The sequence below is a fragment of the Aristolochia californica genome, unplaced genomic scaffold (genome assembly GCF_029961685.1).
Source record: "Aristolochia californica isolate CCGP_79_NKW_82.1479 unplaced genomic scaffold, dmAriCali1.0.hap1 SCAF_3, whole genome shotgun sequence".
Lineage (NCBI taxonomy): Eukaryota > Viridiplantae > Streptophyta > Magnoliopsida > Piperales > Aristolochiaceae > Aristolochia > Aristolochia californica.
The window spans coordinates 6,477,257-6,496,513 of record NW_027181992.1 but is presented as its reverse complement, the minus strand read 5'-3'; the positions used below and the strand labels follow the sequence as shown (position 1 = coordinate 6,496,513).

Sequence of the window (19,257 nt, the reverse complement as noted above, 5' to 3'; positions counted from 1 at the left end):
ATCATCAGTATTGCGTTAGTATATAGACACATCGACTACCATGTCACTATTCCGACATATCATCTGCCCAGTAAGATGCCACGATAGCGGCAGAGAAGGTGGCAATGAGAAGTGAAATAGTGAAGATGTTCTTCATTTTGCCATTCGTTTTGTATCTCTGTGTTTGAAGGTCACAATCGACTAAGGGCATCATGTCTTCCGAAATCTTCGTGTTGGTTTTGAATTTCAAAATGCAATCAAGGTAAATGCCACGTAAAATGTAAATTTCAAATATTTTTTCTAAATACATAAAAATACTTAAAATACATAAAAATACTTAAAATACACTACCTTAGGTAAGCATCAATTAATTTTTATTTTTTTTAAAGTGGGTGATATGATAAGAACCTCTATTGTCAAACTTGAGCTTATAATTTGAATCTAATTGGCTAGTATGAATGACCTTATTATTAATATAATAATAAATATATCATTAATTTGATATTTTAATATTTATAAGCTACAAAATTAAAGGTTGAGGATGCTTCCAATGAGCGGGTCGGGTCGGCCCTCTGTGTTCCTCTCGATGTGGCCGGCCCAGTCAGGAGTCAACATGATTCAACATGATTCATCAAAATGACAGAGAGATCCTTCTTTCGTGTTGTGCATACAGAACCCTAAACCCTACTACCCTAGGGAACTGGAAGAGCTCCTACATTATAACTTTTTTTTTTTTTTTTTTTTTTTTATGACAAAAGAAAAAAGCTTTCAAAGTTTACTACTTTAATTGATGAAGTCATAGCCGTCTGAGCGCAAAAAAAAAAAAAACAGACCTGAGTGCTCATGGCTACTAAGCATGCTCAATGGCGTTTGCTCGGTGGCCAGTACCTTGGGGAGATATCAGCTCTCTGTTTTCTCTCTCTCCCAGAGCACTCTTCCCTTCCTTTTCTCCTCGCTGGTAAGCAGTTCTTCCTTGTCTGCCTGTATGAGAAGGATAAATTGCAATTATTTATGGTACCCAAAAAATTCGTTTGTTGACAACGGATGGTTGTAATTTTTGTATTATGACCATGAATAGGAAGAAAACAACTGAAAGAAACCGTAGCTTATCCTTGTTCCATTTGAGTATGAGGCCTACCGATTTAACCATGGGGTTTATTCATCATGTTGATGTAAGATACTGATCATTCGAGAATGAAAAACTAAATTACCAGCGTGAAGTACGGGTTGAAGCCAGTTCAGAATGACATTTTGCCTGGAGCTAAGTACCTAAATCAGCCAATTCGGCAGCTGATCTCCTTGCTAAAGCTGGTGTATCTAAAGCTTCCCTCAGTTTCGGACCTTCTCTAGCCCTCTAGTTAGATTTGGTCTAGATTGTATCCTATGTTGTACTCTATGTTGTACCCGAAGATTTCTTTGGCTCTTCTCCTTTCTCAAAAAAAAAAAAAAAAGTCCGGATTGAAGCTGCATTTATCATGCAAAGTAGTTTACGTTGAGCTAGAATTTTGTGGTTTAACTTTGGAGATTGGACATATAGAGATTCAGCAATGACAAAAATAAGATTATTGAAATTCTGTGCAAATTGAAGCAAATGAACTGACATTTTTCTATAGCATATTCACATAAACCGAAAACTTGTGGTGTGTTTGTCTAATCTCGAATCATATGTGACCTCCTTGTACTTTCCAGGCTTCTTATTTAGTTCAAATTGTGGAATTTATTGTGTAGGAACTGGGTCACAGATATTGTTATACGACATTGAGACAGGAAAAATCTTGAGCTCATGTAAAGTATTTGAGGGCATTCGAGTCCATGGAATTTCCTGTAGCTCTCTTGATTCAGCCAACTCCGACTCATTTACAGAACATGCTTTCCGAGTAGCTGTGTTTGGGGAGAGGAGAGTAAAGTTGTTTAGACTGCATCTCAACTTGAATAAGAGGCAGCAAATTCCTACAGCATTATTGATGTTGATTGAATCATTACCCAGATTTAGTCATTGGGTGATGGACATTTGCTTTATGGAGGTAATATTCTAACTTTTCTCATGAGCTTTTCTCTTTTTTTTCTTCTTCTATTATGTCTTAAAATAAACAAGCAGTGAAAGTTCTATTTCTTTACCTTTTCCTTTTTAATTTATATCTGGTGTAATCTGTTTGTAGGATGGTCAATGTTTTGAGAAGAATCATCTTGTTGTTGGGCTGAGCAACAACTCAATATGGTTCTGGGATATCTGTAGATCGCTCCTTTTCACTGAAGTGAAAAATCCAGGTAGTCAATCTCCACATGAACCTAAACTTGGATTCTGTTTTAGTTAGAATTTCTATAGTGATCAACATTTAATGTTTGTATGTGAATGTAAAGACCAACTATGACTTTCAGTAATCTACTAGCAGATAATCTTCAATTGATTGTAGTGCTTCAATCGTCTTTCCTTTCCCATCAATCCATATATTTTGGATGTATAGTTGAGGGACTAGGAAAATAGAAAATTGGAGCTTTCTGTGGAAGAAAATAACAGAACTCTCTCAAAAGTAGTACCCTAGAGCTTTTTTCTTTCAGAAAACATGTTATATCTAGAGCTTCCAATTGCATTTAATGTTCATAAGTCTCCATAGTAATCGGTATTATACAAATAATATTACTCAATATGAGGACCCTGGTGTAACTGTAGGAAAAATTGGGAAAAGTTAGAACTCATTTTTCACTTAGAGCTATGCAAACAAATCATGAATCTGTCTGCAGTAAATTTGCATCTTGGCCTTAGGATTTTGACAATCATGTGAGACAACTTGCAAAGGAAAAAATAGTAAAAATTAAGATTTTATTTATTGAAATAGTGATATTCATTAAAGACAAGGTTCAAACTCCAAGGGGAAGAGAAGCCCCTAATACAAAATCAGATATGGAAACACTTAACTTTAGCTAATTCATCAGCAATAGAATTTGCTTATCTTGCAACATTGAACTAATAATAAATTCTTTACAAATACAAGATGGTAAAGAGGAGCCATTGCACCACTATATGACGGTGGAAGAATTATCTTCAACAGTCAAAGCGCTATTAAATTGCCGAATATAAATCTGAGCTCCTTTCAAAAGTTGACGAATTTCAGCATCCATTGCGTGAACACTTTGATTGACATGGAAACTAGCTAAGACGCAGGTTTATGTATCTTAGAGTTTTACAAATTGCTAATTGTAGATGAATTTTTTGCTTTGTCTTACCTTTAAGTGCTCTTCATGGCTCCAAGCCAAAACAGATGTGAAATTCTGGTAAAGATAGCTTACTGCTAACAACTTAATTGGCAACTCTTTCCCTTTTAAAACAGAATTTCATTGGCCTCCGTGCCTCCAATGTTTGCATTAAACCCACTCCCACTCCCACTCCCAGAGCTACGTGAACTTTGTAACCTTTTCCTAGCAAATTTACCTGCTATGTCATCAACAAAGATAGAACATTTTACTGTATCAGTTTTATAACTTGGAACCAATCCAGAAATCAACCTTCCATTAGGAGAAATGCCCTTAAGGTTGAGGTCTATAAACTAGTAAAGATAATTAGGACTTAGGAACCATAGACAGAAGCATCTAAAACTTGGAACACATACAGTTCTTTTGGAGAGTTTATATATATTATTCAAATTGCTGTTTTGTTAGAAAGTTCTGGATTAGTTTTCATTGTAAATCATTTTTAGTTACAAATTAGCATCTATATTTTGTGTTGTTGTGATTCTTGACAACTATTTGCAATTGTCTTCTTTATCATTGTCAGAAAGATGCCTTCTGTACTCGATGCGGTTTTGGGGCAACAGTATTAAATCTCTTCGAGTTGCCTCTGGTACCATTTTTAATGATGTGAGTACAGTCTCTTATTGCTGAAGTGCATGGAAAAGTCAAATCCAACAGAAAAGTCAGTAAAAGCATTGTACAATGCAAAAATACTTGTGCATGTTCCTCTGATAGAAGTTTGCTCTTACTGACTTGACTTGCATTTGAAAAGCCTTCTGAAAATGTCTCCTTTTTGTCCACTCTATTTAGTACTTGCACCAAAGTATTCGTCTTTTCTTCTGGCAGATAGTTACTTGGAAATTGGTCGCTTCAGAACTTCCTACAGATTTGACAAGTTCAGCAGAGAAGTCTGGTCACTCAAACACTTTTTCCTTAAATCGTGATACACTTCTTGGGCAACAGTACAAGGCTGTTAACATGTGCAGACTCAAGGGACATGAAGGTTCAATTTTTCATATATCATGGTCCATGGATGGATCAAAAGTCATATCTGTCTCTGATGATCGTAGGTACGCCGTATTCTAATGTTGAGTTGTTTTTCATAAACTTACAGTGTATCTTTATCTTTGTTCTCAGTTCTTGATTAAATTTTACCATGACCTTGAGCTTTTTATTGCTAGAACAGTGCCCTAATCTGGCATGTTAATGATCAAAAGGAGTATTCTGATTGTCTGAAGGAGGTCAGTGCCACTGACGTTTCAGCTGATCTAGTACTGTTTGGACATAATGCCAGAGTTTGGGACTGTTATATTTCTGATTCCGTAAGTATTACATGTTGGTAGTATTAGTCCCATTTCAGTTTTTTTTTTTTTTTTTTTTTTTGTACTGTAATCATTGTTAATCATTGTCATCTCTCATTTCCTTTATGGAGGCTAGTGTGTTTAGAGCATTCCTCTAATATGTTTATTGGAAGTCTATTGCCGGGGTGTTTTTTCTCCTTTCCTTGGAGAGCTGTGCTCTCCTCCATGTTTTAAGGCTCTATAAGCAATTTTTCACTGCTCCCTTCGTTATTAAAAGAGATTCTATGTTGATAATAAATTGGCTCACAGATAAGGCACATCCTTCATGACAGTTTGTTGGGTGTTGGGTTGAGCCAAGTTCCATCCCAATATGACTAACCATTAGGAGGCCTCTAATGCTCAACCTTATAAACCATTAACTCTTCTTTCCATTTTTCAATGTGAGACTTTTTCCCACTCAACATTCCCCCTCATGTCCAGGCTTTACACATAGAGGGTTTGAGACATGGGCACAAGCCTTCAATGAGACACATAGAGTCCTACTTCATGGAGCCTGCAACACACAAACTCATACCTCATGGAGCCCATAATTCAAATAACCTGGGGAGCACAAACTGAATCTTGGCCCACACACGCAACTTGCTCTAATACGATATGAAAAAGGAAAATAGAGGAGAAATTGAAGAGAAAATAGAGAAGAAGAAGAGAAAGGAGAGACAAGAGGCTGACATACAACTTGCGTTGGATGGGGGAAAAATCAACCCCCCATCAGGTTTTATTTCTCACTTAAGTTCTCTTACAAAAAGATTCCCCCCTTAAGTACTTAAATATAAGCTTGTAAAACGCCCTTCTAACCTCATTAGATTTGCACAATAACCACTTCTCTTTAAGCGCTCTAACTTGTACCCTTTTTGGTAACAAATTACAAACATGAGAAGTTACTAAAATACCCCTATTTTTTAACACTCTCCCTCAAGATGGAGCATGTACATCTAGTAATCCAAGATTGGTACAAAATTTATTGAAATATCTCTTTTCAAGAGGTTTTGGGAATACATCACCAATCCGTTTAGTAGTTCTGATATATGGGGTAACCCAGATGCTACAACAATTTACTAAAATTTTCAAACCAGGCTTTTGGACTTTACATTAAATTATATATTGATTTATGTAACTTGCATACCTTCTCATTCTACCAATGAGCAACATGATGAGGAGGTTGCTCCATAAAACTTCTTGTTGCAAGTCACAATAGACACATTTCTTATATCAAAGTGAAATAAGAGGCCATTTCTTAGTAATGACAATGAATACTAAAATTTTAACAATACTCATGCGAGCCACTAGGGAAATGGTATCAAAGACATCCACACCATATGTCTGGGTGCAACCTTTTGGTATCAAACATATTTTATGTCTTTCAATTGTTCCATCAACATTATATTTGATGGTATACACCTAATGACAACCAACTATTGTAGCATCACTAGGGAGATTCACCAAGGTCCTAGTCTTCCTACTCTGTAATGCATTCATTTCATCGTCCATAACTTCCTTCCACTCAAGCAAACACAAGACATCCTGCAATTTGGTAGGAATAGAAATACTAGACCATAAAGTAGCAAAAGACCTAAATGAAGGAGATAAACTATATAAAGAAACATATTTGGAAATAGGATAACGAGTAACTTTTCTTATGCCAATAGGAAGATGTAAATCATCAAAGATAGGACCTACAGGCTTGAAGGAAGATGATTCGACCATGTCAGAGGGAGCCATATCACGAGTTTAAGGTTGTATGTCATGCGTAGACTGTTATTTGTGCACCTTTCTAAATTGATAAACTTGTGCAGATTTCTGTTGAATAGAAGTAGAAGGTATGGTGGAACTATCCATAACAAAAAGAGGAAGAGGGGGTTCATTAGCCGCTATAGGAGTAGACAACGACTTAGGTAAAACAGTAAAAAATGATGTAGATGCAAAAAAATATTAAATCTATTGAAATAAAGGGTCTTTTGTTGACAGGATCATAACATTTATAGCCCTTTTGAGTTTGGGGATAACCCAGAAAAGTACACTCTACAACCCGAGGAGATTATTTATCAATTTGAGGACCAGTTGAATGAACACAACACAAAGAACCAAACACCCTAGGTGTAACATTAAACAAATAATATTCTAGCTTCAACACTTGCAATGGAATTTTTCCTCCCAAAGCCGAAGATGGCATTCTATTGATTAAGTAACACAATGTTAGAATCGCATCTTCCGATACAATTTTGGGACATCCATTTAAAAAAAAAGAGTATGTGCCTCTCCCAAAAAATGACGATTCTTTCTTTCTGCAACTCCATTTTGTTGCCGAGTGTACACGTGTGACAACTGATGAATAATCCCATGGGCAACACAAAAGGAAACAAATTTATGATTCAACTCAAGACCGTTATCTAAATGGAAAAAAATACAAATTGAAGCACCAAATTGAGTTTTTATTTCATTAAAAAGCTGAACAAATACATTAAGATTTTTTATTTCTCCCAAAGGAAATAAATCGAGGTAACTCTAGTACAATCATCTTTGAAAGTTAAAAACTGACAACCAAACAAATTGGAAGTCCTATAAGGTGGAGATGGATGTCTCAACTGTAGATGCCATAAATAAGGTTGCACAACTATAGCTCCAAGTGCAGTCTTTTGGAGTATCTTGAACAACATCCAGATGATAGAGGCTCCCTTTTTCATGTCCAAAACCAATCATCTACCTCGTCTGCAAGTCTTGACACACACAGTAAGATAGAAAACATGTAATTGAACAATTTAATGATTTAGTAAATTGATTCATAGACAAAAAAATGGACTGGAAATTTAGGGACATATAACACAAAAGACAATAGTAATCTATGTGTGAGATGAACTACTCCTTCACCAATGACAGATGAAGAAGATCCATCTGCTAACTGACTGATTTAAACGAGTAAGAAGGAGATAAATGTCTGAATAATGAGGATATACCTGACATATGGGCTAATGCCACAGAACAATGACCCGGGAGGATTGACAGACATAATGTGGGCATGCCTGGTGTAGCCAAAGTAACATTGGCAGTGGAAGACATAGTTGCCATTGTAGGAGTAGAGATAGGAGCAGCTGTGAGTTGGCTCAAGCGATGGAGGAGTTGCTGAATTTCGTTTTGAGGATTACTGGCAGAATCTTGGGTATTGCCAGCACTTTCAGATATAGGTGAGTTGGCCCATGCTGGTTTTCCAAATTTATCCCAGCATTTATCAGAATTATGGTTGAACTATCTGTAGTGTATACATTTTCTATAACCTTGTTCATGACCTCTTCCTCCACCATCATGTCCTTATCCTTTACCTCCCCCTCTCCCCCAAGTTGTTTTAGATTGAGTGGGGTTAGAAGACAAGTTAAGGGTTGCAGCATCTGAGGTTTTAATGTTCCTACTTGTTTAATCAGAATCTGAGGTTTTATCCCAACATTTATCAGAATTATGGTTGGAATGTCTACAATATATACATTTTCTATCACCTCGTCCACGACCTCTTCCTCCATCATCAGGTTTTTGTTCTTTACGTCCCCCTCCGCCCTAGCTATCTCAGATCGAGTGGAAATAGAAGACAAGTTAAGGGCTACAAGATCAGGTTTTAATGTCACTACTTGTTTTAGACACAACTGCACTCTCAACTCTAATCACTCCATTATGAGCCTTTTCCAAAATAGGAATATCATCATTTGCCAACATCTATGCTCCTAGGGCCTCATATTCAGGTCCTAACCCATTCATAAACCCGACAAAGCTGCTATCTCATGTAGCACCTCACACATTTTAGTAACCGTCTTGTCACCTCTGTTCATATTGAATAGACTCAAGGGTCTTCCACATATCCTTCAGTGTCTTACAACTGATAACTTGGTTACTAACATGGGATTGCATGGAATTTTAACATCCAGGATTGAACTTGATGATTATCTGCTTCCCAAATCCAATCTTCGCTTATTGGATTGGGAGAATCCTGTCTGATATCTTTAGCCTTCCTCTTTCCAATCAAGAATTTCTTTACTGCTCTAGACCAATTCAAGTAGTTTGCTCCATCAAGCTTAACAGAAGTACTCTGGACATAATCCTTACTCTCCACCTACTTGAGTGTTTCTACTGGGAGTAATATCCTCTGCAGAGTCGGCCATAATAATCTCTACTTACAGCCACATCAACAACAATAATACTAAACTAGAAAACACCTCACAACACCTTATGATAAACACTTTTCAATTTCAAAAGTAGGTGTACACAGATACCCGTGGGCCCCACTTTCCCAAAAAACTGAATTAGGGTTTATGAAAACCCTTTTTGATACTCAACAAATCTCTTGTCACATCAACTTCAGGAATTAAGGATAAAATAACTTCAATTAAGAAGCCTAGTAAAGTCTACGCAAGCAAACTTGTGTCCCGGACTTGGTGATGCAAGTATATTAGTTCTCCTAATAGTACTTCAGAACTTCATACAATTCTTATAGGATTACAACAGCATACTAGAACTGCTTTAGATTGCAGAACAAGCCATAACCCTTAGGTTATGGCACAGTGAAGATTAAAAACTGACCTTTGAATTCAATCAGCTGAAGGCAATTGCAAAAATTCTATCTTGGATGAACTCACAGCCTTAAGGAGAGGAAATATTCAACTTAAAACTTCAATCTGTGGATTGAATCAGTCTGATTCCACTTAGGAGGCCTATTTTCCAACCTTATAACCTATTAAATTTTCTTCCCATTTTTCAATGTGGGACTTTTCCCACTCAACACAGTTCATTTGAATAATGAGATTCATTCTGTTTATCAAAAAAATAAAAAATAACTTTATCAAAAGATAATGAGATTCATTCTATTTGTATGGGTAAGACTTTTGTTGGGATTCACAATTTGCAATGTGCTAACTATAGTGCAGATTGTTTAGCTTGATTGGGGGTTGACTTGCATGATATTGCTGTGGGTGATTCATTCCCTTCAGATACAGGATGAGTTTTGCTTTTGAGCTTTTTCTTGCCCTTCTTTTGTACTTTTGTAAATTCTCTCTTCAATGAATTTCTTACTTTATTCAACAAAAAGAATTCTATTGCTGCGGTAGAGTTTCTCCATTTTATTCAAAATCCTGTAGTATGCTTTTTTGAATTAATGTTAACATACTCATATAATAGACTTTTATTTTATGTTGGTGAACTGTAATTGCTAAAGAAATAGTCATTGGAGGGCTTACATATTTTTTAGTGAAAAGAAGTTAATAATGTAGTTAATTATATAACAATATTAGAAAAGGGTTTTTGTCATTTTGATTGATAAATATTAAATGGCACTCTAGTCAAATGATATAAGGGGATTTTTACCATTCAGTAGGACATGTATCAAAAAATTAAGTTAAAAATGGAATCTTTTGATTTTAGACAACAACACAAAAGTTAGCTTAAAAGGATATTGTAATCATTTTATATAAACAGTATAGAAATGATAAAGTCTTTTTGCTATTTTGCATTCTTAAATTAAGCTGCAAATGATACTTTCATCATTTTATGTCAGAAATGGAAAAAAAAGTTTGTGGGATTCTTGTTATTTTATATGACATGTTTGTAAATATGCTAAGTCAACTTGTGACAAGGAAGAAGAGAAGTATGTCCAAAGGGTATTTTCAGCAATTTAGGTCTTTTTGACAAAAGTGACATGTAAGGATATTTTTGTTATTTCACATGGTATCTATGTGAAAACAGGTTAAAAGGACATTTTTGTTATTTTATATAATAAGATGAAATGAGTCTTCTTTTTGTTGTGTGTGTATGTGTGAGTACAAATATGAGAGGAGCAGGAGAGAAATCGGTTTTCTCTCCCTTCTTGAAATCTATTTCTGTTTTTTGTATAGTATTCTAGTTTCTTTCAATTCATAAAAAGAGTCCATAGATTTCTAAAGCTACTGAAAAAAATGGTATGCCAGTAATTCCAAATGAACTGTAATTCTACCACACTAAATCTGGTATTACTGCTTAACCAGGATTAAAACTACTTCCACACTAATTCCAAACACACTAGACTCTTTTTTAGTGTTTAGCTTTCCTGTTGGTTTCTGTTGTAAATTTTCAAAAATTATAGAACCACTAATTTTTGTATATGACCAACTGCTGTGTTATTTTCTTCTATTGTAGATAATTATTACAGTTGGAGAGGATTGTACATGTCGTATGTGGAATGTGGATGGCACCCAACTAATGGTGCTCAAGGAACATATGTAAGATAAGAATTGTTTCCTAACTTCAAAAAAAAAAAAAAAAAACTTATGGCTCCAGCTTACACCTTTGAAGTCCCTTACTGTAATATATTTATTCCTCTCCTCTTATATAGTGGACGAGGAATATGGAGATGCTTATATGATCCAGGGTCTTCAATTCTGGTCACTGCTGGCTTTGACTCAGCAATTAAAGTTCATTCAATTCCGGTTTCACTTCCTGCTGCAATAAATGAAAATGGTTTCGTAAAACAGTCAAAAGAGGAGCCAGAAGTCTTCATTATTTGTACCCTAAATTTGTCGGAGCAGCTAGGACCTATTAACAGGTAAGATCATATTGCATGCAAACTGCTTCTGAAGAAGAAATGAGTTCCAAAAGTAGCTGTAAATGATCCTAAAATCAGTTTATCGATCAAAACTTAGATTAACTTATGTCAAAAAAGTAGCTGTAAATGATCCTCATGTCAGTTACTGATCAAAACTTAGATTAACTTATTGTATCGGCCACTTTAACCTCTCTGCTTATCTTTTTGTATGTTCATGCTAAAAGACAATGCACACATCACCACAAGCATGATTTAATTGAAGACTTGAAGATAATTTTCCTGATGTTCTCTATTACTTCTCATATCTTCTGTTTGAGTCTTGACTTAGTTTGCATCTATTGTTGTTTTCCATACAGCAAAAGCGAATATGTGCGATGCTTGGAGTTTGCTCGTGAAGACATACTTTATGTTGCCACAAACCATGGGTATATCCATCTTATCAAGCTGTACAACCCTGCTGAAGTGAAATGGAGCAAACTTGTTCGAGTCAGTGAGGAGGTGCCTATTATTTGTATGGACTTGCTGCCCATGGGAACCTCTGATCTGTCTTCTGATGCGGAGGTTCAGGTTGCGGTTGGAGATGGTAAAGGAAATGCAACAATACTTAAGGTGATTAGCAATGCTTGTTCTGTTAAAGAGGTGCATACATTTAGTTGGTCGGCAGAAAAAGAAAGGCAGCTGTTGGGGATATACTGGTGCAAACAATTAGGATGTCGGTAATGAGAATTTGTCTGATGTAGTTGCTCCTCTGTATCTCTTAATTTATGTTTTTTCTCATCTTTATTAACTGATGCAGCTATCTTTTCACTGCCAATCCTGGAGGGAGATTAAAGCTATGGTGCATCAGTGAGACAACAGAAGGACCTAAAAATTTCCATGTGGCATCTCTAATTGCAGAGTTCACTTCATGCTTTGGATCTCGAATCATGTGTCTAGATGCATCATTTCAGGAAGAGGTAATGTGTTTCTTGAAGATGTCAGACATGTTTAAACTTCAGTGGTGCATTGGCTAACAGAACAAACTGCACCATGCAAGAGGGTCAATGAGTAAAAATGTAGGCTGACTCTTCAGATAAAGGATAGGGAACTTATTATTTGTCTTTATGATATTTCAGTATGAAGCCTAGTGCAAGATGCGAACACCTTGCAAGTTACTGTCACTTAAATTTGTCAAAGTTTCATGTACTCGAGAAAATCTTGCATGGGTCTATTTTTTTTTTTTTTTTTTGTCTAATATTCTTACGACATTTTGTAGGTTCTAGTTGCTGGTGACCAGCGTGGGAATCTTCTTCTCTTTCCTTTGTCAAAAGACTTTCAAAATGCTACACTCGTTGGGTCAGAAAAGAAGATTGAGGCGCAAACTTATTTTAAAGGAGCTCATGGCATTTCAAGTGTGGCTAGTATATCAATAGCTAAGTCAAATTTCAATGAAGTTGAAATTACCTCGGTAAGTATAGCTCCAACTGGCAACGACTTTGATACTCACAGTCATATCTATGTATTTTTACCATACTATTTATTATTCAGACAGGAGGGGATGGATGTATTTGCCACTTTGCATTTCATGAAGATCGGTGTAGTTTGGAATTTTTGGGGATGAAGCAAGTGAAAGAATTAAGTTTGGTTCAATCTGTCCTTGCTAATTCCAGCCTGGAGGAAGACGCAACACTGGGAAATTATGCAATCGGTTTTGCCTCAACAGATTTTATCATTTGGGACTTAATCAATGGTACAAAGGTAATTTTGGCATGGAATATGTGAAATGCGTGGATAGAAGTGATAACACTAGAATTGGAACCATAGAATTGAAGTGTTATATGCATCTTTTTTTTGTTCATTGAGATTCTTTCAATCTAATATCACATGATTGGGCTACAATTTGAAAGACGCTCATAGTTTTTCAGGTTTTAGCAGTTCCTTGTGGTGGATGGCGGAGACCATATACTTATTATCTTGGTACTGCAACCAGAACTCAAAAATGCTTTGCATATTTGAAGGTCTGTATGTAATGAAGTTGTTTTGTACTAAAAATTCCGAGTTTATTTGCTTCTTATTTTTGTTTTGAAAATTTTTGGTTGTTTTCCTTTCTTATTCATTTCTTTTACATTGATTTTATTATAGAAATTTATTTAAGCATTTGACCATAGGAAAAGCAGAATCCTGTGATTAATTGAAATCATTTGTATATATTCTTCCTTGTTATGAATGACACTTTATAATTTCTCTCTTGGGCTCCACACAGTATGATACAGATATTGTCACATTATCTAAATTCTGACCTTGTTTTACATAGTCTTTTTGAGCAAATTTTATATAATTTTTCTTAATAGTCCTTTTATTATTTGCACACCCAGGATCAAAATGTCCATGTGTATCGACTTTGGTTGCCAGAGACATCAAGAAGGTTGCCTCAACTTTTGCATATGCAATTTCATGGAAGAGAGATACATTCTTTGTGCTTTGTATTTGTTGGATCATTGTTATATTCGAATAAAGACAACTATCCTTCGTCCAAGTCAAGCTGGATTGCAACAGGCTGTGAAGATGGAACTATAAGATTGACAAGGTCATCTTTCTCAATTATAGTATTAACATTAAAGTTATATTGGAGCTGACACTTGATAGTAATTTCTTCCACTAAATATGGATTTAAACCAATTTACTTTTTTGGAAAGAATTGTCCCACATGGAAAAATGAGTACAAAAATCTTGCATTTATTAGTAGGGAAAGAAGATTCCTTACTTAGCTAGTCATTTTGGAATGGGCCTTAGACCCAACTTCTAACCTGGTATTAGAGCAGGTGCTGAGGCATTTTCATGTGTAGTTGTAGGAACTAGAAAAAGAATTCACATGTGAAGGGAAGTGTTGGAAAGAATTGTTCCACATGGAAAAATGGATAAACAAATTTTGAGTTTATTGGATGGGAAATAGGGTTCCTAATTCGGCTAGTCATTTTAGGATGGGCCCCGGAATCCACTGCTAACAACTTCTAAATAAATGGAGAAAGTATACAACGTATGTATTAAAAATAATGGAATGGTTTTTTTTGTTTAACTTTGTGGTTTAGGTATGCTTCTGGCACCAAAAGTTGGTTAACATCCAAGTTCCTTGGTGAGCATGTGGGAGGATCTGCTGTGAAGTCAATATGCTTCATATCAAAGATATACACATCCAAAAATGAACAGTTGAACACATTGTATCACCAACATACTGAACATCATTCTGAAGATTCCCAAGACCACCAGATGCTACTTATTTCTGTGGGTGCAAAACAGGTTCTGACTTCCTGGGTTCTTAGAAAAGGAGGAAACCAGAAAGAAGAAAAAATTGTCACTGTAGCCTCTCAAAAGCCTGAAAACATAGCTTTCCAGTGGCTTTCCACTCACATGCCACCAAAATTTTCTAGTAGTAAGAAGAGTTCACAGAGGGCTGATATAAAGCAGGAGCTCGGATCCAAACTGGTTGCTTGGGAACATAATGAGAATGATTGGAGATACCTGGCCGTGACCGCCTTTCTTGTGAAAAGTTTCAATTGCAGGTGAGATGGTGAAATTTTTTCTTCTGTAAAATTGAAATCAAATTTCTGTTGATGTAAGAAACTTCTTTATATACAAGGTTGTTTCTTTGCTGTATAGGTTTCATAACCAGATTCAATTCTTGTGTCAGGTTAACAGTTTGTTTTGTTGTGGTTGCGTGTTCTGATGCTACACTTACATTAAGGGCTCTGCTGTTACCTTCTCGACTCTGGTATGTAAAAAAAAAAATAATTAACTCTTTAAGTTTTTCAAAAGTTTTTACTTCTTATTTTGTTTATATCTCTTCTATTCTGCTAAACTTTCATTATGTACATGACCGCATGATTCCTCATCTTGAGTTGTTAAATTTATGTTATACAGGTATGATGTTGCTTCATTGGTTCCACAGTGTTCGCCAGTTCTGGCTCTACAACATCTAGTTATTCCTATAGATTCTCCTTGTAAAGGTGAGCATCTGAGCGAGAATTCTAATTACTTGGACAGCTAATGTAAATATTATTTCTAAAGTATAAAGTAGATACTTGATTGAAAACTTGAAAAAATTTGCCTATGTAATTCAATAAAGTTTATCCATCCCACTCCACCCAACTTTATAGCTACTTTACATCATCTTGCACTTTGGTCATATTGAAAAAGAAAACTGTCTAACCTTATGTGAAGATCTATGCAAAAGTGTGAATGTATCATCTTTCCATACTCAAGAGTGCCAATTGTATTGTGGATGCATTGGCTAGAGGAGTCCCCAAAACAGCTTGTTGTCTGCATCTCTTTCCCCCTTTGATTTTGTTAGTGAGAATAGTCTCATACAGATAAACGTCCTCCTAACTCCAGCCAGTCATTTTGGGATAGATTTGACCCAATTTTAACATGGTATGAAAGCAGGACATCTATCTTGTTGGGCCTAATTTGCACCCTTTTTTTGCTGTCCACATCTTAGACCCATTGTCCATTTTTATAAGCTTCGATTTGAGGAAGAGTGTTAATAGGAATAGTCCTCTGGATAAGTGGTAAGAAAGATCATTAAATGGGACACAACCTCCTAACTTCGGCTAGTCATTTTAGGATGGTTGTTGACCCAACTGTACCATTATTTTTCCTTTTTTAGGTTTGTAAGCACTTTTTTTTTAAATGATGCTGACTGTACTTGACTGTACTTTTCTCCCTCGGTAGCTCCTTTCTAATGAATCCACAATTTTCAATGTCAACGAAAGAAAGACAGAAAACTTTCTATTTGCCTTGAAGCTTTTGAATACATAAAGAAGTGTTAAGCACTCCGTACTGATCTTATCACAGGTTGGACACATAATGGGAACAAGTATCTTGTTGTTAGTGGCTCAACAGATGGGAGCATTACTTTTTGGGATCTGACGGAGACGGTTGAAGATTTTATGTTGAACATGTTGATAATTGAACCTGATAAGTTTATTGACCGTCAGAGAAGACCGCGTACGGGAAGAGGAAGCCAAGGTGGGCGATGGTGGAGATCCTTATCTAGCCAGTCCTCTGAAAAAGGTCCTATTGACTCTGTGGTTAGACTTAATTCCACCGAAGAATCTGAAGATATTAATATCCAAACTGATCAAGTCACACATTGGGCTTCTTCAGTAGAACATCACCCAAAAATTGATCCATCAGCTGGTATTTGTGAATTATGGCCTCTACATGTTATGAATTCTGTTCACCAATCCGGTGTCAATTGCCTGCACATTTCAAGCATAAAAGTTCTGAAGGATATGAAATCTGATTTAGTTTTCGGTGTTTTAAGTGGTGGAGATGATCAGGCAGTAAGTTGTCTGGTATTTGATTGGGCACCACAACAAGCAAATCCTAGATTGGACCTCAAGGAACACATAACAAACCAAGGTGCATTGTGCTTCTTAAAGTATTATTATCAGGTTCTTGTAGCTCTTTGCTTACTTGATGCTCATTAGTTGAAATAATGACAGAAGGCGGTGTCAATGGGAAGTGCTATTTTCATGGACCTGATTATATGCTCAATGTTTTGTCTCAAGATAGAATTGACTCAGCTCACAGCTCTGCAGTAAAAGGTTGTTGGCACTTGAAGTTCTCTTTCGCTGATTTTGAATTAGGTAGATCTGTTGCATCATTAATATTTTCTTCCTACATTAAGAAATAGAGAATAAATTGTGCTCTAACAGAAGGAGATGGTTTCAGACCTTATTTTGAGGCCTTACATAACATAGATATTATGCATAAAGCCCTATGTAATTTTAATTTTAAACAATGCATAATATCTGAAAGTGTGCCAATTAATGAATCACATCAAATGTTGGAAGAGGATGATATAGCAACTCATATATGTGGTGTTCCTTATATGCATGGAATGCTTTTTGGTCTTTGCATTTTCCTCTTTTTTTTTTTCTTTTTTTTTCCTCGTAAATCCAAGTTCTGAATTTACCACTCTTTGCCTAGGTATTTGGACTGATGGAAACTGGGTCTTCTCTACTGGTCTCGACCAACGAGTTAGGTGCTGGCATCTCAGTGCTTCTGGTAAACTTACTGAGCATGCCCATTTGATCGTAAGTGTTCCAGAGCCAGAAACGTTAGATGCACAACCTTGTGGAAGGTAACAAAAAAAAAGATGCTAAAAGTGATTTGGATACAGAATTTACAGTAAGTAGGAAATTTGTTGTTAATACTCATAAATTTTCTTTGTTAATACAATTTCAGGAACAACTATCAGATAGCTGTAGGTGGAAGAGGCATGCAAATGGTGGAGTTTTTTACTCCAATACTAGAGGAATGTTGAATTGGGTACCTGCAATATTTCTACTAGCGGAATGCCAAATGCAAAGGGTACTTTATCATTGCTGACTTAGAGTGGCATATCAGCTGGTCTACATGAAGATGTAGTGGGGTGTGTTAAAGGTGGAAGCTTGCTAAATTGGTGTGCTCATCCTCACTGGTTCATTTGGTTTCATTATCAGATCTGCTTCAATTGTGGCACTTGCCGGTGAGTAGAATCCTGCTGAAGGCATATTTCTTTAGTGCCAAGGATGTAAAAATATTCTTATTATCTATGACAGTGTACAAGGGAGTGAATAAGAGACCTGGCGTTCTTTTCTTTTCCTCTACTTTATCATTGATGGTGGTTTTAGTGGAATAAACATACCTAACTTAATTTTTTGTCTAGGTTTATATCAACATAGGGGTTAGTGCGGAGGGCATCTGGTCATGTAGAGCAGGTACCACACTTTGTAAAGTAAGAAAGGAATTCAAATTCCAAGTTGATCCTTTACTCCTTCGGGATGTTATTTTTGCTATTATTGTTAGAAATACAGAAATTAGTTGGGTATTCAATTCTTGTAAGTTAAATCCAAGTTTTTCATCACTGATGATATGCCAATGAAAGTGAACTCAACCTGGTAAATGGGATTCACTTTGATATTCAGAAAGCAGTAGCTCATCTACTCATCTCAAGTGATCTTTATGAAAACACAGGTAAGCTTTATGTTATTAATGTATTTTGTATGTCACAAGGAAAGAAAATGTGATGAAGATGAAGGGAAAATGCACAAAAGCTGGAATGACTTGGTATGCATTAGAGAACTCAAAACTTGTTCAGTATTAGGATAGCGACTCTCAACTTCTTTCCATATCAACTGTATAAACTTCTACAGCACTTACAGTGAAGAAGTCTATCTGCAGAGGAAAGATTAGACCTCGTGCCAAATTTATTCTCTCACCAAAAGCAATGGTACAATTATGACTTGGCTAGTCATGCTCCCTCTTGGATGTGCAATTTTATCTCTACTTGCCAATAAAAGATGCTACAATACCAATGGAGGCAGAAAATAAAACTTTTACACTTTCACCCGTTGTTGTTGCTTTATCTTGAAGTACAGGACAATGAATGGTGGACATCTGAGGCATCAGATTCCAGGGAATGAACTGCATGCACATTATTAATGAAGAGACAGGTCTGTGTTGCTTACACATGAATTTTTTTTGTGAATGTGATGCCAATCAACAATTTTTTTTCAGTAAGTCTGAGCTTCTGGTGCTGGACATGTTGATGAAATTACATGTGCTTCTAGAGAAAGATTAATTGCTCCTAAATCATTGTTGCTTCCTGTTCAACAAAGTTTTACTTCACTTCAATGTATGTTCTCTTTATTTCTTAGATTTTTCCATCTCGCAAATTGATTGTTTCTAGAGGACTACTCACCTTTGATCTTGCTGATCTATTAGAAATCGGTATCCCAAAGTTGATAATCTCACATAAATGATACCAAGACGATCCAGCATACAATGAAATGATCCACATATTACCCTTTTTCAGTGACTAGGGTGCCTCTTATCTTCCAATTTGGGCAGAGGAGAAGCCCCCACTCAAACAGGAAGCAACAATGAGTCACTCCCTCTTCCCCTTTTTTTTACATGGAGAGAGTGAAGGGGCTTGACCATCCCACTGCCAAATGGAAGCCACACTATGACAGAGGGGCCTTTGCCCTCCCCTAGCCAAGTAGAGAAAGGGAGAAGAGGGGCCTTTTCTGTGTTGCTTGGACAAAGGAGGGAAAATTTGTTCTTATACAGCTGAATAATTAAAACCTAAATTTAAACAAAAAGAGTTAAGCT

At 36.1% G+C, this 19,257-nt stretch overlaps 1 protein-coding gene across 3 annotated transcripts; it reads left to right on the top strand.

Annotated features, from left to right (window-relative positions):
* Window positions 1–780: 780 nt before the first annotated feature.
* LOC137960394 (uncharacterized) lies at window positions 781–18,722 on the top strand. Of its 3 annotated transcripts, none has more exons than XM_068808008.1 (22): window positions 781–937; window positions 1,708–2,003; window positions 2,139–2,247; window positions 3,752–3,834; window positions 4,054–4,277; window positions 4,394–4,529; window positions 10,716–10,798; window positions 10,912–11,121; window positions 11,478–11,837; window positions 11,918–12,077; window positions 12,377–12,568; window positions 12,649–12,858; window positions 13,026–13,118; window positions 13,476–13,687; window positions 14,190–14,660; window positions 14,789–14,869; window positions 15,019–15,104; window positions 15,952–16,521; window positions 16,605–16,706; window positions 17,092–17,245; window positions 17,350–17,632; window positions 17,813–18,722. In XM_068808008.1, the coding sequence occupies exons 1-21, from the start codon at window positions 823–825 to the stop codon at window positions 17,426–17,428; spliced, it is 4,026 nt and encodes a 1,341-aa protein (XP_068664109.1). In that variant the 5' UTR covers window positions 781–822; the 3' UTR covers window positions 17,429–17,632; window positions 17,813–18,722. The 3 variants fall into 3 exon arrangements, with proteins under 3 accessions (XP_068664109.1, XP_068664107.1, XP_068664108.1); XM_068808006.1 differs by having other exon boundaries at window positions 16,605–16,748; XM_068808007.1 differs by having other exon boundaries at window positions 16,605–16,748; window positions 17,350–18,722.
* The last annotated feature ends 535 nt before the right edge of the window (window positions 18,723–19,257 follow it).